The sequence below is a fragment of the Sus scrofa genome, chromosome X (genome assembly GCF_000003025.6).
Source record: "Sus scrofa isolate TJ Tabasco breed Duroc chromosome X, Sscrofa11.1, whole genome shotgun sequence".
NCBI classification, from domain to species: domain Eukaryota; kingdom Metazoa; phylum Chordata; class Mammalia; order Artiodactyla; family Suidae; genus Sus; species Sus scrofa.
The window spans coordinates 59,597,164-59,620,917 of NC_010461.5; the positions used below are offsets into that span (position 1 = coordinate 59,597,164).

Here is a 23,754-nt window from a genome sequence, read left to right on the forward strand (position 1 = left end):
CCCTGGAAATGACATTTCTAGGAGCTTCCCTAACAGCAGTCAAGGCAATGTCAACCTTTTCTCCTCTACTTACCTTAATCACTGTGCTACCTTAATCATTGAAAGGACCTCTTCCGCTGTTGCATGTGCACTCACGTGGAAAATCTGGTAGACTCTCAGGAGTTCCGGTCGTGATGCAGTGGTTAACGAATCCGACTAGGAACCATGAGGTTGCGGGTTCGATCCCTGCCCTTGATCAATGGGTTAACGATCCAGCGTTGCCGTGAGCTGTGGTGTAGGTGGCAGAGACGGCTCGGATCCAGCGTTGCTGTGGCCCTGGTGTAGGCCAGCGGCTTCACCTCTGATTAGACCCCTAGCCTGGGAACTTCCATATGCCACGGGAGCGGCCCAAGAAATGGCAAAAAGACAAAAAAAAAAAAAAATCTGGTAGACTCTCCAACACTTTTCAAAGATATCCTTCAAATTCAGCCTAGTGAAAGGTTACAAAAAGAAGATTGCTTTCATCATCTATGATCCTCCCATACTCAGCTGGGTTAGCCTCCATTGCACCGAGACAGTGGAAGGTATTAAAAGGGAGAATGGGAAAGAGGGATAAAAACTTCTGACATAACACTTAGGATACACTATGCATTCACTGTTTATTCCTTTGTCTACTCACAGGAGTGAAAAGTCTCACGATGGCAGAACTTTGTTAATATCTAGAAGTCTTTGCCACTTGGTAAGCACCTAATACTTTTTTTTGAAGGAAGCAGGGGTGGGGGGGTAGTGGGAGTGCCATATCACAACCACTTCTTCTCTACCATGAACTGGGAATCCCACTAAAACCAACAACTTACCAAGGCTTCACAACTGCCTCACAAGGACATCCATGGCAGTGATGCTTCCTTCTGGCTTGCTGGTGAACCCACTGGGCAGGAAGCCTCAGTGTAAGTGACAGGTAGGTCTTCATGTTGCTCTGGACCAATGACAAGGCTTCTAGCTGCCTAGGAATCTGCATTTTTAACAAGCTTCCCAGGTGATTTTATGCACAATAAAAATTTATACCATGGACATTTCCTTCATCAGAGGAGCACAATGTCAGAGGCTATTATAATCTTTCCATGTGGAATAAAAATGTTTCTGTCTCACATCGCCTCCTTGGACTTAGGTGGAATCTAGAGGAAGCACTAGGTGGAAGAAACAATATTGGGCTTGGATTCAAATCCATTTTCTACACCAACTATTATGGTGGGCAAGATATCATTGCAAAAATGGGAGACGGGGAAAGAGAGAGATTAGGCTCTTCACTCTCTAGTCTGAAATAAAGACTGTTTTTTGGAGTTCCCATTGTGGCTCAGTGGGTTAAGAACACAACTAGTATCCATGAGGACACAGGTTCAATCCCTGGCCTCTCTCAGTGGGTTAAGGATCCAGCACTCTCGTGAGCTGTGGCGTAGGTTGCAGACGCAGCTCGGATCCCAAGTTGCTATAGCTGTGGGTGGTGTAGGCCTGCATATAGCTACAGCTCCAATTTGAACCCTAGCCTGGGAACCTCCATATGCCACGGGTACAGCCCTAAAAAAACAAAAAACAAAAAACTTTTTCATATCATAATGGGAAAATATCAAGTAACTGCCTAGTGCCTGTTAAGACACTAACTGGGCAAGCCCACCAGAGCCACTGACCACTTACTAAGACTTCACAATGGTTTGATAACCATGTGCAGGATGCTGATTTGAGACTCTTCCAATTCTCTAGTAACCTCACTGGGCCACGCAGGGCTCAATATACCTCTTCACCAGTGGCATAGTTTCTGATCGAGCTTGGTGTCACCTGTAGGATAGGGAGAAGAAGAAACAAACATAAGAACAGTCAAGGTGTGAGATTTAGCTTTAATTTTACTTTTGCCACCTTAGTCAAATCATCCAGCCCACACCAAGGACCTCAGATTTCACTCTTGCCAAGCATTATTGTTAGCATAACAATTACCTTCTTTATCTGGCAAAAACTGCTGCATCACCCACTATTATTATTTAATAAGGATTCTTGCCTCTATTTTAAATGAGATAACTTAGACCCTAGGAGCAGTTTCTCAAGGCTCATTTTCAGCTGTTTCACCCACAGTAAAATATAATACAATGTCATATAGGGTCTTATAATCTACTATCATGAAACCTAGGATAAAGCTCTCCCACCATCAGTGGGTAAGATTCATGTTGCCGAATGGCGTGTGTTTGTGGGGGGCGGGTTGTGAGGGGGCAGCCTAGATGCGTTTGAGCCTTCTCTTTATTGGATGAAGTAAAGCAGCCATTACTAGAGCAAGATCTGCACACTCATAAGCAGCTGCTGCCACCAGCAATTATTTAGCTTATAAAGCCGAGGGACAAGGGTGGGAAAGGAATGTGTACAGGGCCTAATTGGGAAATAAGCCGTCAGTGTAGAGCCTGATGCGTGAAATGCCTGCACTAAGGAGCCAAGAATAGAGCAGTAAGTAATTAGTGCCTTTCTCTGAAGACAGAGATCTTATTTCTACCACGCCCTACTCCCACCCCAGCCCAGCTCTTTTCCAAACTAAACTGCTCCAGTTTCCAGCCCCCTCACCAACCCATTTACTCCACTTCTGTTCAGGTCAGCAAATTTCAAAATGGAAACCGTTTCAATGTTTGTCTTAACTTTGAAAGTCATAAAGGTATGCTGTGAAAATAAAAATTCCAGAAATACATTAAGGATAGAAAGTAAAAATCACAGAATGCCAGAAAGTTTAACACTTGGGGTATAATTCTTTCAATTACTTTCATATGCAGGTAAAAAACATTAATTTTTATTTGACAAAAATTAGATGAAACCATAGCCTTTCTTTCAATTAATATATTGGGTACATCTTTCCAAGTCAAATATTCATTTATAAGACTTTTATTTTTAATGCCTGTTTGTATTATTACATAAATGCACCAAAATTTATTTATCCAAATTCATATTCAGGAATAGGTAAATTTTTCTGTTTTTTTTTTTTTTTTACTGCTATGAACATTGTGAACGTTCCCATACCTAAATCTTTTAATATATCTTTACATTATTAAGAATTTTTAAAGACTATTTAGAGGCATATCCCTAGAAATGAAATTGCTGGGCCAAAGGACATGTAATATTTATTCTGCCCATTAATATATATTGCCAAATTGCTCCTACGAAGGATTACAATAAAATTGGATATATCCACCAACATTAGTATAACATTTTAAAATCTTTGCCCATGTAATAGGTATTAAATGTAATATTGCATTTTTTATGACTACTGAGAGAATTACAAAGATTGAGTAAGATATGACCTCTGCCCTTGAACTTAAATGAAGGGAGATAGACACAAACAAGTAACATTTACCATTATCATGTTCATGATAAAGACAAATTTCAGTTCACAGTGCTTCTTTTGACTCTGAGGCTATTGCTAACAGAAAAGGGCCAGAAGAATATTATCAGACAGTAGTCCAAATTAAAAACCTATTTGCTAAAATTCCAAGGAGTTGTGCTAATGCTGAATATCACTTCAGCGGCATTTCGACAGTACTTTGTTGCTTCTCCTTCGTTAATTCTTAAAGGAAAGAACCAAACAGAAGCTGCTCTGAAAACCACCTGTCCCCGTCAAGCCAGTGAAGTGAATGAAGTGCAGGGCAATATATTATTGAAAGGATTTACTGACACTGGACCTAGACTCCCATTTTTCTTTTTCTTACTATTTCTAATAAACAATGGTGAGCTGCAGCCATTTTCTTTCAGAAACAAAACGTCTTCTCTACCTGGGACTCTCAGTCCCAAGCAGATCTGCCTACACAAAGGCTGCAATGGTATCCATGCCAACTTGGAAAATACAGTTAAGAATCAAAAATTATTTTTCAGCACCATGATGGGTCACAACAGATGAGATCAAAATGGATGACAACCACAACTATTTCAAAAAACCTATCCAACAAAGATGGATGACTATGTAATACAGCAAAATGTTAACTGTACCACCTAGGTAGTGAGTATATGGATTTTCACTGTACAATTCTTCCAATTTTTTTTTTTAGGGCCGCATGTGTGGCATACGTAAGTTCCCAGGCTAGGGGTCAAACCAGAGCTACAGCTGCCGGCCTATGTCACAGCCACAGCAACTTGGGATCTGAGCCTCGACTGTGACCTACACCACAGCTCACGGCAATTCCGTATCCCCCACCCACTGAGCACGGCCAGGGATCGACCTACATCCTCATGAATACTAGTCAGATTCGTTTCCGCTGTGCCACAACAGGAACTCCCCAATTCTTTCAAATTTTCTGTATGACAATTTTGATAATAAAATGCTGGGACAAAATCCAGCAAGCAGCTTGAAATATAATGCTGTAAAACATTTCCCTCCATTTTACTCCTAGAATGAGATATCTCTTTTTTTTTTTTTAGATCTAGCTTTCACTTGGAGGTTTCCAACTTTTTAATGAAGTGACATGAAGGACAATATACTCACAGGCAGCTTTCCAAGACAATGTGTGGTAGATTAGGGAGGGTTGAGGGGAGGTCTCTAAGCTCTTGTAAGTACAGTCTCACTACCTGTTTAAGTATGAATAAGTGAATATTTCAGAAACCCCATTTCTTAGTTTAAACATTAGCATTCAGACCCTCTAAACATTTGCCTTAACCTACTTTTCTGCTGTTATCTCACATTAATTCCTTATTTTCCATATTCTCATTGCAAAGAGCTGTGTAGGAGGTGGGGGGGGAGCAAGGGATAAGGCACCAAAGCATGATATGGTCATATGCTTCAAGTTAGGACATAAAAAATGAATTTTAAAGTACTAAAGCTTGACAGTTGATGTTGAAGGACATGGTATAACTGACTGACTGCGGGACCCTGGGGGAGGCTTTAAAAATCAATCTCCTAGTTTGAAGTGTGTCCTAGCCTCCCATCTATAAAACAAGAAAAAGACTTGTCATAAGCAATAATGAATGAGGTAAATAAATGAGTTTCTGAGATGCTAAAAGTATCTCTGATAAATGGAGAGGAGAATGAAACCATCACTGTTGAGTGATGATCAAAAACATGGTAGGCAATCTTTTTATAGCGCCGAGTTTTGTGGGCCGCCACTGTCAGCTCTGCTGTTGTAGGTCAAAGAAGCCACAGACAAAATATCAACAAATGATGGCAGTGTTCCAACAGAACTTTATTTGTAAAACCAGGTAGCCCATGGGGCTGCACTTGCCCACCTCTGATCTAGAATGTAGTGCCCTACCTAGGAATACTAGGTAAAGTAAGACCTGAGGAGGAGTGAAAAGTCCACAAACAGGAATAATTCAGCAAATACTAGGCAGTGAGGATAAGGCTCCTGATCTGGCAGCTTTCACCCAGGAAGATTATCAGCGGTAGCAACAGTAGCAACATCTGTAAATACCAAGGACTGAAATCCAAACACAAAAATAGCATTATCTCATGAGAAACTCTTGAGAAGATATACACATAACTGGAAAGAAACAAGTTTCTGACCACATGCATTTTGAAGAAACAGTTGACAGTCCAGAGCCTGTGGAGATCACGTTAGCAGGCACACAATAAATGTTTGTTGATGAGTCATTCATTTATTCATCCAATAAACATTTACTGAGGCCTACTAATGTGCCAGGCTGGGCTCTGGAGATGAAGACACTATTCCTGCCCTCAAGGAGCTCACAGTCTAACTGATAACAGAGGAAGGGAGACAGGCATATATATACACAGACAATTACAATACAACCTGATAAGTGCTGTAACACTTATCAGGTTGTATTATAATGGCCGATGTAAAATTTCTTTCCAAGGAGTGCTGCTCCAGATTGCTGCTGGCTGTAACATCAAGAGAGAGGAGGAACAAATTGTAGAAGTCAAAAGTTAAATGCTTTCAGGCTATTTCAAATATCCAGGCTCTACCTAACACCCGATCATAGATGGATTTGGGAACGAGACACTGGCATGACGTCAAAGGTAACTCTTATGCTTAAAACAGGCACAGACCTCCAGTAAAGGACATTCTCAACCACCTCCTCTACAACACAGATTTGTTGTTGCTTTGTTTCATTTTGTTTTGCTTATTATACATCTGCCAAGCCTGGTTTAATATCTGCAGCTAGCAAAATGCTGAAAAAAATGGGGGCTTCCAACTAAAGGGATTAACCCAGTACAATGGGATAGCAAAAAAGTAGAAACAGTTCACTTGACACCTCTAAATCCAATAATCCCCCTTCACTGAAAAAATTAAAATTAGAATGTTATTAAATATAAAAGAAATAGTATATACCTCATGGAGTAGAATAATTTAGAAAGGTTTAATATAATTAAACAGATTCTCTGAACCACATATAATAGACCCAGCTTCATTAAGCCAAAATAAGATACCCTATCCCACCCCCAAGACCTAATCTTAATCACCTACATGTTATAACTAAGAAAAATGAAACTGAGATGTAACACACTCTTGCCATCACCATTTCAAAATATATGGTGAGAGGTAGTAAGAGATTCCTTGAGGTGAGATTACTAGTGTAAACTAGTCATTTGATTCAGATGGTTTTATACAGAGAGGATGGAATTTTTGTGTCATGTATCATTCTTAATAAGGCCTAGGTTTTTAATGACTCTTTTGTCTCTGCACCAGAAAATTAAGCTGATGACACTAACAAACTGTTTCCATTTTACACTGAAATCCTTGTCTTGAGACCCAATGTCTCTGAGGTCTCTATTTTATATGCTTAACATACTATTTTTCCCTAAAATCATTACATTACTCTTAACTACACTGCTCCATTCTGCTAATTGCCAGCCCACATGCACAAAGTCTTTTCAGGTGTTACAGTTTGTTCCTTTACCATTTTACATCTCCAAAGAGTTCAGTGTTATCTACAAAAGTGAATACTATGTCTGCATCCTCCCCCAGATCACTCATAAATATTCAAAATAGCATCAGTCCCCAAATGGATGGGGGAAGGGTGACTACTGTTTTGTGTCTGGTCTACATTGGCTGCCAATGTCTTATTAGGGACAAAATGTTGCCGTGTCTTCTCCCTACATCTATAACCAGGGAGGAACACTGCTGTGCAGCAGTCAATGTTGCTTTCCTTTAGAAAAAAAGAAATGGCTATCTATCTAAAGAACAGATAAATGCTATCTCAAAATGGCTACCAAGAATTTGGCAAGTATTCCACGACGCAGTTGTCTTTGGAATTACAAACATTTCTTCATATTCAATGGCAAAAAACATATACCAGGAGTGTATGTGCAACAAATGATAAGGGGTAATAGATCCTTATACAGAGCACATAATACAGAGCTCTTACAAACAGATTAACATTCAGACCCAAGTTCAATAGTTTACAAGAGGAAATAGGAGCGAATAATTAACATGAGAGTCCCAGCTTCACCAATAACCGTAAGTCAAAAATACCATTCTTTTACATATCAAGTAAGCAAAAAAAATTTTTATGTACCTAAATGACCGGGTACAAAAATTGATAAAACTTTTTGGAATGCTATTATGGCAGGTCTTTATAATGTTCAAACTTTTTGATGAATAATTCTAATCCTGAACTCTATCCTATAAAGAAATAACTCAAAATAGATAAACAATAAAAACTAAATGAAAAAACATAATTATATAATTACTATTGAACATACTGAAAACCCTAAGATACTGCCATACAAAATACCATGAAACCATTCAATCACAGTTACAAAAATGTTCAACACAGAAAAATGCATGTTATAAAGACAAAACACAATATAAAATAGTACAAGTAAATATGTGATCACTGTAGAAAAATGCAGAAGAAATGAAAAGAAGTGAACACATTTATTAACACTGGTTATCTCTGGGTGGTGAAATTATGGATCTTTTTCCCCTTTTCAAATATAATTTGATGGTTATCTTCAGATGAAGCCAAAATGAATGTTCACTAAATTTCTAGATTGAGGGAAATGTTCAAACTTAATGGAACAAAAATCACAAAATAGAAGATAGAGGGATTTGAACACATGATTTCAAATTTCTACTAACCAAAAATTTAAAAACAAAAATTAAAAGGCAAACAATAGCCTGGAGTACATATTCATAACATTATAGAAATCTGAGTAACAGCCATTATTTACAGAACACATTTAAATAGATAATAATAAACGCTAAACTAAAACTCCAACAGATAAATCAGTATAAGACATGAACTAACATCACACGAATACAGAGGAAAAAAGAATCAAAACTAACAATAAATGCAAAATTAAATACTCTTTTTTATCCATAAAATAATGTTTTTAACAAATACTACTCAGTGCTTGTGTGAGTGAAAGAAAATCTGTACAACCTTTTCAGGGAGAAACTTGGCAATACGTATTACATGTTAAAAATGTTCATATCCTTTGACATAGTAATTCCACTTCAATGGATTTTTCCCAACCAAATAAAAGAAATCTATGTATTTTCTTTTATTACAAAAAAGAAAAGCAATAACCTTTTACTATTGAATATTGGTATTAACATACCAAATATTAATAATGGGTAAGAAAAAAAAAATCTCTATTGCAGCAAATGACTGGTTGTCTCAAAGCGTCAGACCAGATCTCAAATCAGGCAAAACAAGAAGGGTGTGTCCAGCCTGCCGCAGTCGGCCATTTTAAACCCTCTGCAGAACAAAAAATCACAGAACACAAGGCTAGGTAGGTAAGGATGGCCACCCTGCTAGGCTCCAAATCAACAATTGTTTACTTTTTATCTTCTAAATATGTAACCCTGTACCATGCACTGACTAAAAATCAGCAGTATTCTTTCTTAAACAGCATAAGTAAGTTGCACATGAAATTTGAAGTCGTTAAAGAAGGGTCCTTTAAATTTGCCCCATCATTTTGGTGGATAAATATAATGTTTAAGAGCACAGGATTCCAAAGCCATACTACCTAGATAAAAATCCAGTTTCAGCCATTCAATAGGAATGTAAACCCTTGAACAATTTACTTTATCTGTGTCCTTCATTTGTAAAAGATGGATAATGGTACTGCTATTTCATAAGATTGTCGAGAGTACTAAATCACTTAAGGTAAAAACATGTAGATCCAACACCTGGCATAGTTTAAGCGTCAAAGACGTTTAATTATTATTATAGATAGGGAACTGGGCCCAGAGAAGGAAAAACACCAGCATGAGATCATGGCCAGGATTGTTGAAAAGACCTATCTCAATTTTGAATCCTGTGTCGTTTCTTCTACATATCTAACTGCTAAATTGTTTGTTTTAGCGATTAACAATAGGTCCTTACTGACAGCCCTCCGAGAGCCACGACAGTACTTGCTGCCCTCCCTCCAAAATATTGTCCTCCTAGAGGAAACCATGCTCAAAGTTCTACAGAAAAAAATAACTTAGAAGGGTGTGAAACACAGGTCACCTTCATATCACCATTATCTTTTGCCCAAATCCTAGGTTTAAAGCAAAGTGGTACAAGCATTTGGAAACAGCCAAATCCTCACCCCTACAACCTCAAGGGGAGAAAATCAAGGGTAAATTCTCACAATATTGCAACCCCTGGGTTTGGATACTCTGATGGAACCGGCCCATGATCTGCAAGTCCGAGAGAGCCCTCCCGAGGTGTGCTGCCCGAATGTGGCCTGTCTCCAAGTGCTCCCATTTTACGCATTTACTACACACAGCCAGCCAGCTCCTGTAACCTTTCGTAAAGCCATCAACGCCTCCGCATTTTTAAACACATTATCGATAAGCCAGAGAGGAGCCAAGATTCCGGGTTAATATCTGGTGGATCTGGCCACAGCCTAGGACAACTCCAACTCTAGCTGATCCCACTCACCCAACTAAAAAGATACAGCGATTCTTCCGCAGGCCCTCCTAGCCCAAGATGGCCAAGCAAAGACAACTTACCTCCCCCCTCGCCATTTTGCAATCTTAATTACACGTAAGCTGCGCGCCTCCCCACCCCGTCATTCCGTTTAAAATGCGCATGCGCGCCTCTACCCTCCTCTCGTTAAAGGCAACCGTCACACGTTGTCTCAAGTGCGCATGCGCACCTTCACTCGCCTCTCCCGCGGGTGTCAACTACCAGCAACTTTGCTTTCTTTTTTTTTTTTTCTTTTTAGGGCCGCACCCGCGCGGCAAATGGAGGTTCCCAGGCTAGGGGTCGAATCTGAGTTGTAGTCGCTGGCCTACGCCACAGGCACAACGCCAGATCCAAACTGCGTCTGCGACCTACACCACAACTCACGGTAACACCGGATCCTTAACCCACTGAGCGAAGCCAGGGACTGAACCTGCGTCCTTATGTATGCTAGTCAGATTCGTTCTGCTGAGCCAAGATGGGAACTCCAACTTTGCTTTCTTATATACGCATCCGACTCCCTGTCCCTGCTCCAACCAAGGCTTGCGCCTGCGTACCTCCCGCCCTCCCCAGTGACGCCCCCCTCCCCCACACACCAGACCTTCTCAAATACTGTGGACCCTCGGCGGATGCCGAGGACTGACGGTACAACGCCATTTTATACAGGAGGCTTGAGCATCCCCGGAATTTGCTATCTGCGGGGTCCCGGAACCAATCCCCCGCAGTTACCAGACTACTGTATACCTGCCTGCTACCGCGCTGCGCACCCCCACACTCTCAAATACACAAGCGCACTGCGTCTGGCTTCCCACCTCCGTTTTTAATATGTAAGTGCCTGATGATAGCTGGATGTGTCTCAACAGCTGTGCCCCAGTGCTCAATCCAGAAGAGCCATTACTAGCCTTCCCTAATGGGGGTAGGCGTGATAATTAGGGAAGTGGAAAACGGGAAAGACGTCATTGTTTGCAGGTGCTCAGAGCAGATGCCAAATCTAGATAGAATCCACCCCGACCCCCAGGGAGGAGCTTAGAGTGCCTCGGATTCTGTAGTAAGACCCATCACCCTGAACAAAGGCAAAGAAAGCTCTTATAATTGCCGAGTCCTATACCCTTGACCTTTAAATACACCTTCTGCTGCTGCACGTGAGGAACTTCAAAATTTAAAAGCCGGGAACCTTAAGGAAAATACCGACGCTCAGATGCCTCAACCCTGGTTAAAGGAAAGAAGTCTGTATTACTTTCGCAATGAGAAATAAATGTTCAACATCCTTTTGTAGGTCTGAGGCCAGTACTGTCCCCCATTTTTTTCCCCTCGTGAACCTGGAGAACACACAAATTGAAGATACCCCTGGCCCGAGTTCCCTCCGCCGCCCGCAACGTTCTTCCCCTATGTCACTCCTTTACCTCCTGGCTGAATCGAAGGTCATAGCATGAATTCTTAGCGCCAGCCGTCCCAAGACTGGGTGAAGGGTGCGGCGGCACAGAGTTCGGGGCGCCAGGGTGGCAAAAACAGGCCAAGGTGGCAGTGGACAGCAGACAGGAGCACCAGCAGTGCCTCCAGCCGCAGCGCTGATGCCAGGAGAGCACCGCCTCCGCCGGATCGCCGCAGTGCGCTTCAGGCGCTTGCGCCAAGCACTCCCTCTTCTCCTCCTCCCCCACACCCACCCCCCATCTCCCTGCTCACCCCGAGGCTAACCCTCCCGCAGTCTTAACCCCTTCCTTAGGCCATCCTGCTTCTTGCTTCTTCAACCTTTCCTCCCCTTGGTCACACCGGCCTCCACCACCATCCCTCCCTCCTGTTCTTGGCCCACCATTTCTTTACCAAGTCTCCCTGGTGTCTGCCTTTATTCGCTCTACCCTTCTGTTCTTGGCCTTGCCTGGTCTGGGCCTTTTACTCCTCCCCTTGTGTGTCTCATGTTGCAAATTGTAAAAAAATACACCCCCCCCCCCAAAATGCTGTGTAAAAGATACTGTATCCACACAGTCTTCTCCAAGCATCTCTCAAGCTGTGCCCAACAGCTTGTGTGGGGCAAAATAACAGTCTGATTGATGATGAATTCACAGAGAAGACTCAGAGGCAGAGAATCCAAAGACCCTTTGCACAGAGCAAAAGGGGAAAGGGTGTTCAGTCAGTTGGAGGTAAGAAGGAGTATGCAACAGCTTTTTCTTTCTCTTCACAACCCTGATAGTTTCTGGACATTAAAAATGCTGTTCAGTGTCTTTTGGTACTAAATGCAAGGCTTGTTCCTGTCTTCTGTGAGAAATTCACATATTAATTCTAAGAGAAGTGACATCATTTATTCAACAGGCTCTGAAATAGATTCCTCTTTGGTTGTGAGGAGGAAAAATAATGTTTTGTTTCTCATTATGATGTTTTACTTTGGTGGCTGGTTCTTGCTTTCTAAGAAAGCCAGTTTGAAAATACCAAAAACTAAGAACCCACAATACCATCAATTCTGAGACCGGTGAAATGTGTACATCATCATCCTCTCTTAATTATTAAGAATGTCATATTAGGAGTTCCTGTCCTGGCGCAGGGGAAACAAATCCGACTAGGGACTATGGGGTTGCAGATTTGATCCCCGGCCTCGCTCAGTGGATTAAGGATCCTGAGATGCCTAGAGTTGTGGTGTAGGTCACAGATGCGGCTCGGATGTGGCCTTGCTGTGGCTGTGGTGTAGGTCGGCAGCTGTAGCTCTGATTGGACCGCTAGCCTGGGCACCTCCATATGCCGCGGGTGTGGCCCAAAAATCAAAAAGAAAGAAAGAAAGAAAAAGAAAGAGAGAAAGAAAGAAAAGAAATTCATAATAACATTATTCAGAGACATAATGAAAGTTTGTGTTTTTTACGTAATATGCACAAAAGATTATACAACAATGTGCAATATGCAGAAAGAAAAATAGAAATTCTTGAAGTTATATAGTAGTATAAAGAATCTCTTTCCTAAATTGAAAGAATCATTTATTGTTGCGCAAAAGTTAAAATAAAAGGGAATTTTGCCCACAATTCTACAGTACTATAACAAATGATTTTATTTGTGTACTCTTTTTTATTATAACAGTTCTATTGAGATATAATTCATATGTCATACAATTCACCAGCCTAAAGCGTAGAATGCAATGGATTTTCTATATTCACAGTTGTATGGCCATCACCACAATTTTAGAATTTTTCATCACTCCAACGTGAAACCTCATGTCCATTATCATATCTTTGTCCTTTTAATTTTTGTTTAAATATATTAATATTTTAACATCAGCATTTTAATAGATTTAATAATGTTTTAAAAATATTGGAGTTCCCGTCGTGGCTCAGTGGTTAACGAATCCGACTAGGAACCATGAGGTTGCAGGTTCGATCCCTGGCCTTGCTCAGTGGGTTAAGGATCAGGCGTTGCCGTGAGCCGTGGTGTAAGTTGCAGATGTGGCTCGGATCCCGCGTTGCTGTGGCTCTGGCATAGGTTGGTGGCTACAGCTCCATTTGGACCCCTAGCCTTGGAACCTCCATCTGCCGCAGGTGCGGCTCTAGAAAAAGGCAAAAAGACAAATAAATAAATAAAAACATTAGCATGGTCCTAATTATCATCTTTATCATTTTTAACAAATGGACAGCATTCCATTTTTTAAAAAGTATTGTAAATTAAGGTCAGCACATAATAATAATTGCAGATGGAGTTACTTGCTCTTTCCACTTCTCTCCCTTTTGACAAAACTTTCCTAATCTGCTATAGTCCCATCCAAAGAGAAATTCAAGAAAGAGGCACAGCTTGTAAATCTTTTTTTTTTTAATGGCTGCACGCACTGCATATGGAAGGGATTGAATCTGAGCCATGGCTAAAACCTATGCTGCAGTTGTGGCAATGCTGGATCCTTTAATCCATGGCCCTCCAGTGGGGAATCAAACCCAAACCTCCACAGTGACCCAAGCCACTGCAGTCAGATTCTTAACCCACAGCACCACAGCAGGAATTCCAGCTTGTAAATCTTGAACGCTATGAAATACTTCTAGTCCTGGACCTACCTACTAGTCTGAACTTTACAGTTCCTCAGGAGTAGTAAAGGAAAAATTTGGAGACCTCTACTATATCCAGGCTAACGCTGTTTCCCTTTTATTCCCCAACTGCTACATTTCTTAGGAGAATGACACTCTTTTACAGGATGTAATGGTTAATTTTTTGTGCTAACTTGATTGGGCCAGACACATGGTCAAATATTATTCTGAATATTTCTATGAGGGTGTTTTTGGATGAGATTAACATTTAAATCAGCGGACATTGAGTAAAGCAAATTGCCTGCCACCATGTGGGTGGTGCCTCGTTCATCATTTGAAGGCCTACATTGAACAAAAGACTAACTTCCCCTGAGCAAGAGAGAATTCTGCCAGTGGACAGTCTTTGGACTTGAACTGCAACATTGGCTCTTCCCTGGGTTTTTAGCCTTTTAGCCTACCCTGCAGATTTTGGACTTCCCTGCCTCCATAATCATGTGAACGAATTCCTTAAAATAAAGGTGTTATATAAGATATACATCTACATATATACATAGATAATCTCTCTCAATAGATAGATATAGTGATATCCTGTTGGTTCTGTTCCTCTGAAGAATCCTAATACTGAGGATCTCCTCAAACCTATGAACATCCTGAATTGAGGTTGGGGTATAAGAATGAAAAGTAGTCAAGAATACTCTATCAGGAGTTCCCGTCATGGCGCATCAGAAACGAATCTGACTAGGAACCATGAGGTTGTGGCTTAAGTCCCTGGCCTCACTCAGTGGGTTAAGGATCCAGTGTTGCCATGAGCTGTGGTGTAGGTTGCAGACGCGGCTCGGATCTGGACTTGCTGTGGCTGTGGTGTAGGCCAGCAGCTGTAGCTCCAATTGGACCCTTAGCCCGGGAACCTCCATATGCAGCCCTAAAAAGCTAAAAATACTCTATCAGCCCATTTGAACAGAGATTTGCCTTTCCAAATTGTATGTAATCTGACATGGGACTGGCCTTAACTCTGTAAATGTATGTGTGTATGTATGATGTAAAATACATTTCTTCCTTCATGTCCCAATTAAACCTGCTTGAATATGCTTTAAACATGGGCATATATTACCTTAATAAAACTATAAACCTATAAGGAGGCTTAAATATGACAATTAACATGATGTAATAAACATATCAAGTTTTTAAATGGAATTTTTGCCATTTGAAACCATTTATGCAGCTCACCATTTAATTGTTTAGGAATAAAACTCATTCGATTACTCTATATGTGGCAACTGCTCATATTTTTTGACTATAGCTTTTATTAATTTTTGAAAACATTTTTCTTTGTGGCTGCATTTATGAAACCAGTTTCACATTCCAATCCAGTCACGTTCAAAAAAAAAAAACCCAGGAGTTCCCGTCGTGGCTCAGTGGTTAACGAATCCAACCAGGAACCAGGAGGTCGAGGGTTTGATCCCTGGCCTTGCTCAGTGGGTTAACGATCCAGTGTTGCCATGAGCTGTGGTGTAGGTCAAAGACACGGCTCGGATCTGGCATTGCTGTGGCTCTGGTGTAGGCCGGCGGCTACAGCTCTGATTAGACTCCTAGCCTGGGAACCTCCATATGCCTTGGGTGCGGCCCTAGAAAAGGCAAAAAAGACAAAAAGAAAAGAAAAGCCAGTTGCTACATTCACTATTCTCAAATCTGTGTTTTACCAAATACATTTGTACTGGCTTCCTGAAAAAAACTCATGTGTAAAACATATATCTAACTAGTAACTTAAAGAAAAAACATTTGGAGTTCCTGTTGTGGCGCAGTGGAAATGAGTCCGACTAGGAACCATGAGGTCGTGGGTTCGATCCCTGGCCTTGCTCAGTGGGTTAAAGATCCATCATTGCTGTGAGCTGTGGGGTAGGCCTCAGACACGGCTTAGATCCTGTGTTGCTGTGGCTGTGGCGTAGGCTGGCAGCTGTAGCTCTGGTTGGACCCCTAGCCTGGAAATCTCCATATGCTTTGGATGTGACACCCCCCCAAAAAAGAAAAACATTGTGGATTTTTACAGTTATGCAACCTACACTCATTTCAAAAAATTGTAAAGTACAGAGAAGCAAAATAAGGAGAAAAAAAATCTTATTCAATCATATGATCTCAAAATAGCTGATGTTGATATTTCAATATCGTTTTGCATATTTATTTCTATATCTATATAAATGGATAAGTCCATAAATTCTTATGAGTTTATAATAATATAAAAACAATTTAGAAAACAATAGGAAATCTGTCCAATATTTAAATTATGGTCTTGTAACTTATTTTCCAAGTAATATCACATTACTTTTACTGAATGCTTAAATCATGTTATGTTTTATTACTTACTTTATTACTTCTTATATTGAAAACTAAGATTTCTGCAATAAAATAGGCTAAATTGTCATTAAATCTCCCTGTGGCATTTTACAGATTATTTTCCATGTATCTCATATTTTTATGGACACGTATTTTTTTTAAACACCCTTCCCCAAAATGGCTTACTATAATTTGTCATAATTTGCTTCTCTCATTTACTGGATTTGATACATCTCATACATATTTTTCCTATGTCCCTAGCGCATCTATAAAAATTGGTCTACTAGACCACCAAGAAAGCCTAAGTCAATTATAAGAAATCCTACAATGCACATTTTCTGAACAGGAAGCGATCCAAACTCAAACTTAACGACCCAAGTGGGTTTTTTTGTTTGTTTGTATATTTTGTTTTGTCTTTTAAACAGAAATCGCCACTCAGACCTGCTTTTGGCTTAAAGGACGAGAGGAAAGTCAGGCAGGTAGGGCGGCTGAAAAATCTGTGACGTATGAATGGGGCCATGCGCAAACCTTGTGTGACGTCGCTGAGGCCAGTAGAGAAAAACAGCCACTTCTGTCTAAGCCGCCATTAGAGGACCTGCGTCGGGGCCTTGGGGCAGAGGTAGGTAGGCCAGCTCACCTGAAGATCTCACCGCAGCCATGAGCAATAAGGAATGCTTCAAGTGTGGACGCTCTGGCCACTGGGCCCGGGGATGCCCTAAGGGAGGAGGAGCTCGAGGGCGCGGAAGTAGAGGCCGTGGCCGAGGGCCTCATTGCAGTTCCACCACCCTACCTATCATCTGTTACCGCTGCGGTGAGCCTGGTCATCATGCTAAGAACTGTGACCTTCAGGAGGACATCTGCTACAACTGTGGGAAAAGTGGCCACATCGCCAAAGACTGTATGGAGCCTAAGCGAGAGAGAGACCAGTGCTGTTACACCTGTGGCCGACCAGGCCATCTGGCGCGCGACTGTGACCGTCAGGAAGAGCAGAAGTGCTACTCTTGCGGCGAACGTGGCCACATTCAGAAAGACTGCACCCAAGTCAGGTGTTACCGTTGTGGTGAGACCGGCCATGTGGCCATCAACTGCAGCAAGCCAAGCGAAGTCAACTGCTACCGCTGTGGCGAATCGGGCCATCTAGCCCGGGAATGCCCCATTGAAACTACCACTTAATTTTTCCCTTTGTCCCTCCCACCTCCTTTTGCTGATTGATAATTGTAGTATTTTCTCTGAAACTTCTTCTCTGACCAAAGGTTGATGGACTGAGGCAACTTAAAGACCAGTGAACTTCAATTACCATGTTAAAAGAGGAAAGGACTGGGAAAAAACAAAAAAAGTTACTCACTTGTAGATGTTTTATAATTAATGTGTTTCTGCACCACTGATGAATCTGATCATTGAACATCCTGAACATGAGGCAATTTCTAGATTCTTTGGATGTATTTTGATTTAACATTTAATTAAGAGCTACCGTGTACCAGCCACTGTTGGAGGAGCTAGAGATATATCAGTGAACAAATTAAACCAAGTTTGCAAACACAGGCCTAGAATCTAACAAGTAATATATATAGTGTGTCAGATGAAGATAAATTGCTATAGAGAAAAAAAGAATACCAGGTAAAAGGATAGAGAGTGTGTATGGGGGAGGGGGAACATATGTTTCTGTCTTAGGTACACAAGGCACCCTGAGGAGGTGACATTTCCTCAGAGATTCATTGCAGAAATAAAACTGATTCTAGAAATGTGTATGACCCTGCCAAAGTAACTTTTAACTGTATTGTATAGTGATTGCTTCGATTTATTTGACCTCATTAGCTTTGAAATAACATTGAAAGACACCCCTATCTGGTCCTACATAGAGTGTATAGTAGTTATGTTGTGAGCCACATGGGAAGTCCCATAGAGTTTATAGTACAATGAAAAGAAACCATTGCATGTATAGTATGTGTGTAAGCAGCTTTGAGAAAGAGCAATGAGAAAACAAACAAAAAATCTTAGCAGCAAATTGTGGACATGAAGATATTGGTGGCAAAATTTGGACTTACATATTTTTAAAAATATTAAGGAAATTGATATAAATATTAACATTAAACATAGATTGGGACTTTGGTAATTTCAAAGACATACATTTTCACAGATATGAAAATTTATGTTTAGGCATTTATGAAAAATGTGTTTTCCCAGACCATATGCTGGGATCCATTTATTATTATTATTATTATTATTATTGGCATGTGGATGTTCCTGGGCCAGGGATCAAACCCGCATGAGAGCAGTAACAATGCCAGATCCTTAATCTGCTGAGTCACCAGGGAACTTCATGGGATCCATATTTAAAAATCACATCTGAAAAACAACTGAAGTTCTATAAAATAGAAAAAGCAATTTTTTCTTTTATTTTTTCTTTTTCTTTTTTTAAATTACTCAAATGAATTTATCACATCTGTGGTTGTGTAATGATCATAACAATCTGATTTCACAGGATTTCCATCCCACAACCCAAGCACAACCCCCTACCCCCCAAACTGTCTCCTCCAGAGACCATAAGTTTTTCAAGGTCTGGGAGTCAGCATCTGTTCTGCAAAGAAGTTCAGTCTGTCCTTTTTTCAGATTCCACATGTCAGTGAAAGCATTTGATGTTAGTGTCTCATTGTATGGCTGACTTCACTTAGCATGATAGTTTCTAGGTCCATCCATGTTGCTAAGAATGCTGGTATTTCATTCTTTTTAATGGCTGAGTAATATTCCATTGTGTATATGTACCACTTCTTCTGGATCCACTCCTCTGTCGATGGACATTTAGGTTGTTTCCATGTTTTGGCTATTGCAAATAGTGCTGCAATGAACATTGGAGTACATGTGTCTTTGCGAGTCATGGTTTTCTCTGGGTAGATGCTCAGGAGTGGGAAGAAAAAGCAGTTTTATTTATTTATTTTTCTTTTTAGGGCCACACCTGTGGCATATGGAGGGTCCCAGGCTAGGGGTCAAATAGGAGCTGTAGCTGTTGGCCTCAGCCACAGCCCCAGCAGCACAGGATCCGAACCATGTCTGCAACTTATACCACAGCTCACGGCAACGTTGGGTCCTTAACACAATGAGCAAGGCCAGGGATCGAACCTGTGTCCTCATGGATGCTAGTCAGATTCATTAACTGCTGAGCCATGATGGGAATGCCAAAAAAGTAATTTTAAATTCTAGATGAAACCCAGGATGGGGAGAGGTAACTATTGTATCAAGAGAAAATTGAGGTTGTAATAAAAAATTATTTACAAAATAATAGGATAATCCTACATATCAAACCTAAGATGTGATAGAATTTATAACAGGAAGGATGGTAGAGAGTACAATTTTTGGTCCATAAACTCGAATGGTCAAAGAAATGTAACTGATTTTATAACTGAAGACACATTCTTTTATGAACCTCCATAAGACTGGATGTATAACTCTTCATCCCCATCTGAAAGACCCTTTCAGTTTAGCTGAGTTCCAACTTCTGTGACCCTCTTGGGCTCCTAGAAATTGATTCTGTTACTCTCTGTACTCTCAACAAGATAAACTCAGTCACATTCCCAGCCCCTAAATGGGGCAATCTCAGTCCAATCTGCCAAGACACAATTGGAAACTTCTATATCACACTGAGCCAAACAAATTCTTGAGTCTCATCACAGTGTTGAAGTCTGTTTAGGAAAGGAGGAAGAAAGGAATCTGCTTTTGAATCCCCTCAATCTGGCATTTCATTTCCCATGCCCTCAGGAGTTTGGCCCAGAGTTGGAGGCGAGAAAGAGGCTATATCCAAGGACACACTCAGTATTTAAGTCCTCTTTACATTCCTTTAAGGCATCTTTTCTAGTCTCAAAGGAAAAGAAGCCTTATTCTGACTCACCAGTACTCTGGGCCAGAATTTACAAAATGGTAGCCCTGTTACTGAATCAGATCCAAAATATGTTTAGTTTGACCTATGCACTATTTAACAGCATTCATGAATTAGATGCCAACATTTAAAAATTGGAACTTTTCCCATACAAATTATTTTTCTTCCTTCTGGAACAAAAACAAAGTTCAGGAATCAATAGGCACCCATATCTGTGTGAAAACTTTCAGCTGGAGGTGAGTAGCACTTTCTCCCTACAAACAAGTCACAAGTTCCCTCTTTAGTTTAAAAAAAAAAATGAGGAAGGAATTTAAACATTTTACTACAAAGCATCTCCTAAACATACAGAAGAAGACAATAATTCAGAAAATAAGGGACAAAGCTGTGAAGCATATAGGAAACAAATTACAAAATTACAGAAATCCTTATCAGTAATTACTTCAAATGTAAATAGACTCTCCAGTGAAAAGACAGATATTGAAAGAATGGATAAAAACACATGATCCAAATATATACTGTCTATAAAAGACTCATTTTATTTTTATTTATTTATTTTTTCATTTTGGTCACACTCGTAGCATGTGGAAGTTCCTGGGCCAGGGATTGAACCTGTGTCACAGCAGCAACCCAAGCTGCAGCAGTGGCAAAGCCAGATCCTTAATCTGCTGAGCCACAAGAGGACTCCAAAAGACTCATTTTAGATTCAAAGACACAATACACTGAAAATGAAAGGATGGGGGAAAAAATATCGATGCATACTGTAACCAAAAGAGAGTAGGGGTGACTATAATATTATCAGCCAGAATAAGCTTTAAGTCAAAAGAGTTTGCAAGAGACAAAGAGGACATTATATATTAATAAAAGTTTCAATACAGTTATGTCCTATTGACCAAGATATAGAGATGAGAACATTCATACACTGCCATTGGAAACAGAAAATTGTTATAACATTTCTGGAAGGCAATTTGGCATTATGGATCAAAAACCTTTAAAAAGTCATTATTCAGAGTTCCTGTCATGGCACAGCAAAAACGAATCCGTCTAGCAACCATGAGGTTGTGGGTTTGATCCCTGGCCTCACTCAGTGGGTCAAGGATCCAGTGTTACCATGAGCTGTGGTGTAGGTCATAGATGCTGCCAGGATCTGGCGCTGCTGTGGCTGTTGTGTAGGCTGGCAGCTGTAGCTTCGATTTGACCCCTAGCCTGGGAACCTCCATATGTTGTGGGTGTGCCCCTAAAAAGCAAAAAAAAAAAAAAAAAAAAAAAAGTCCTTATCCTTTGAAATAGCAATTACACTTCTAGAAATTTAAAAGAATGATCATGGATATATACTCAAAGCATGTATTAAAAGTAGTGTTTAGAACCCAAATGTCCATCGACAGAGGATTGGATTCGGAAGATGTGGTATATATACACAATGGAATACTCCTCAGCCATAAAAAAGAATGACATCATGCCATTTGCAGCAACATGGATGGAACTAGAGAATCTCATCCTGAGTGAAATGAGCCAGAAAGACAAAGACAAATACCATATGATATCACTTATAACTGGAATCTAATATCCAGCACAAATGACCATCTCCTCAGAAAAGAAAATCATGGACTTGGAGAAGAGACTTGTGGTTGCCTGATGGGAGGGGGAGGGAGTGGGAGGGATCGGGAGCTTGGGCTTATCAGACACAACTTAGAATAGATTTACAAGGAGATCCCGCTGAATAGCATTGAGAACTATGTCTAGATACTCATGTTGCAACAGAAGAAAGGGTGGGGGAAAAACTGTAATTGTAATGTATACATGTAAGGATAACCTGACCCCCTTGCTGTACAGTGGGAAAAAAAAAAAAAAAAAAAAAGTAGTGTTTAGGAGTTCCCGTCGTGTCTCAGCAGAAATGAATCTGGCTAGCATCCACACACTGTGGGTCCGGCCCTAAAAATTTTTTTGTCTTTTTTTAGTTGTTGTCTTTTTAGGAGCACACCCACGGCACATGGAGGTTCCCAGGCTAGGGGTCTAATCAGAGCTGTAGCCGCTGGCCTACACCACAGCCACAGCAATGCCAGATCCAAGCCACGTCTGCAAACTACACCACAGCTCACAGCAACACTGGATCCTTAACCCACTGAGCAAGGCCAGGGATCAAACCTGAGTCCTCATAGATGCTAGTCAGGTTCATTAACCCCTGAGCCATGGTGGGAACTCCATTTAAAAAAATAATAATAAAAAATAGTGTTCAGGAGTTCCCATTGTGATGTGTTGGCTTAATGATCCAGCTTGTCTCTGTGGAGGCACTGGTTCAATCCCTGGCCTGGCACAGTGGGTTGAGGATCCTTCATTGCTGCAGCTGTGGAATAGGTCGCATCTCTGCCTCAGATCTGATCCCTGTCCCAGGAACTTCCAATATGCCATGGTGCTGCCAAAAAAAAAGAAAAAAAAGTGTTCACCTGAACATTATTTATTGCAATAATATATAAGAAACATTTATCTTCAAAGGGTAGGGGATTTATGACACATGTGTAAGATAAAATACCTTGCTGCCACTGGAAATTGTCTTATAGCAGAGTGATTGACACAGAGAAATGATGAGGCTACCAAATAGTACATACAGTATAACATACTATGATATGTAATTCTTCCTATTATAATAGCTCTAAGCACACTGCACTTTCGAAAACAGGAGTAAAAGCCAAAAATAAATTTAAAACTCTCTAGCTATTTTAAAATTTATAAATCACTAAGTAACTGTAGGTTCAAAAACTAATTATAGTTAACATTGCCCAGGAGTTCCCTTTGTGCCTCAGTGGGTTGCAAACCTGACTAATATCCATGAGGATGCAGGTTCGATCCCTGGCCCTGCTCAGTGGGTTAAGAATCCAGAATTGCTGTGAGCTATGGTGTAGTCTGGCAGCTGCAGCTCCAATTCAGCCCCTAGCCTGGGAACATCCATATGCTGCGGGTGTGGCCCTAAAAAGACAAAAAAGAAAAAATTTGCCTAAAATTTAGAAGATGGAAATAAAACTTATAGACTCCAACCGAAAATAGTATTTAACAGCCAAATCTTTTATTACATTATAACTCAGGAATATTTTTTAAAACTAAAAGATAAAGCTTCAGAAATTAGAGAAATGAAAAGAGATTAAAACTAAAAAATATAAAAAACAAGTGAATTAAACAAAATCAGAATTGATAAACAACAACAAAAAAACACCCCAGCTTCTTTGAACAAAATAAATATATTTAAAACAGAAAAATGTGAGGCATGTGCAACTTTTTAAAGGGAAGGAATGCATAAATATACAAATTCGGAATGTGAAAAGGTATCTGGAAAAAAAGCCAGAGCCAGAAAGGTAGTTTATCAAAATTGTAAAACAGCATGGACTTTGGAATTATACAGACCTGAATTTAAGTCCTTGGTCTACTTTGTAATCTTAGGCAAGACTCAATCTCTGTGAGACTATTTTCTTATCTGTAAAATAAATAATAACACGTCAAAAGTCATTTTAAGAATTACTCGAGGAGTTCCCATCGTGGCACAGTGGTTAACGAATCCGACTAGGAACCATGAGGTTGCGGGTTCGATCCCTGCCCTTGCTCAGTGGGTTAACGATCTGGCGTTGCCGTGAGCTGTGGTGTAGGTTGCAGACGCAGCTCAGATCCCACGTTGCTGTGGTTCTGGCGTAAGCTGGCAGCTACAGCTCCCATTAGACCCCT

At 40.5% G+C, this 23,754-nt stretch overlaps 1 protein-coding gene, 1 long non-coding RNA gene and 2 other non-coding genes across 4 annotated transcripts in view; 1 reads left to right on the forward strand and 3 right to left on the reverse strand.

Moving 5' to 3' along the window:
• Positions 1-11,467, reverse strand: part of LOC102165633 — a 64,382-nt gene extending 52,915 nt beyond the window's left edge. Inside the window, exons 1-2 of the long non-coding RNA XR_001302653.2 lie at positions 11,259-11,467; positions 837-1,812 (exon numbers count right to left, since the gene is read on the reverse strand). This is a non-coding gene — a long non-coding RNA (uncharacterized LOC102165633). The remainder of the gene's footprint in view (positions 1-836; positions 1,813-11,258) is intronic.
• On the reverse strand, positions 5,547-5,625 carry MIR545 (microRNA 545). The gene has a single exon (NR_038609.1). It is a non-coding gene; the product is annotated as a microRNA 545 (primary transcript).
• Positions 5,712-5,791, reverse strand: MIR374A (microRNA 374a). The gene has a single exon (NR_035390.1). It is a non-coding gene; the product is annotated as a microRNA 374a (primary transcript).
• On the forward strand, positions 16,607-17,923 carry ZCCHC13 (zinc finger CCHC-type containing 13). The gene has a single exon (XM_021080342.1). It carries the CDS (start codon positions 16,833-16,835, stop codon positions 17,346-17,348), a length of 516 nt encoding a protein of 171 aa, XP_020936001.1. The 5' UTR covers positions 16,607-16,832; the 3' UTR covers positions 17,349-17,923.

Excerpts from the sequence above, each read along its gene's own strand:
- ZCCHC13 (XM_021080342.1), top strand. The coding sequence starts at position 16,833 with ATGAGCAATAAGGAATGCTTCAAGTGTGGACGCTCTGGCCACTGGGCC.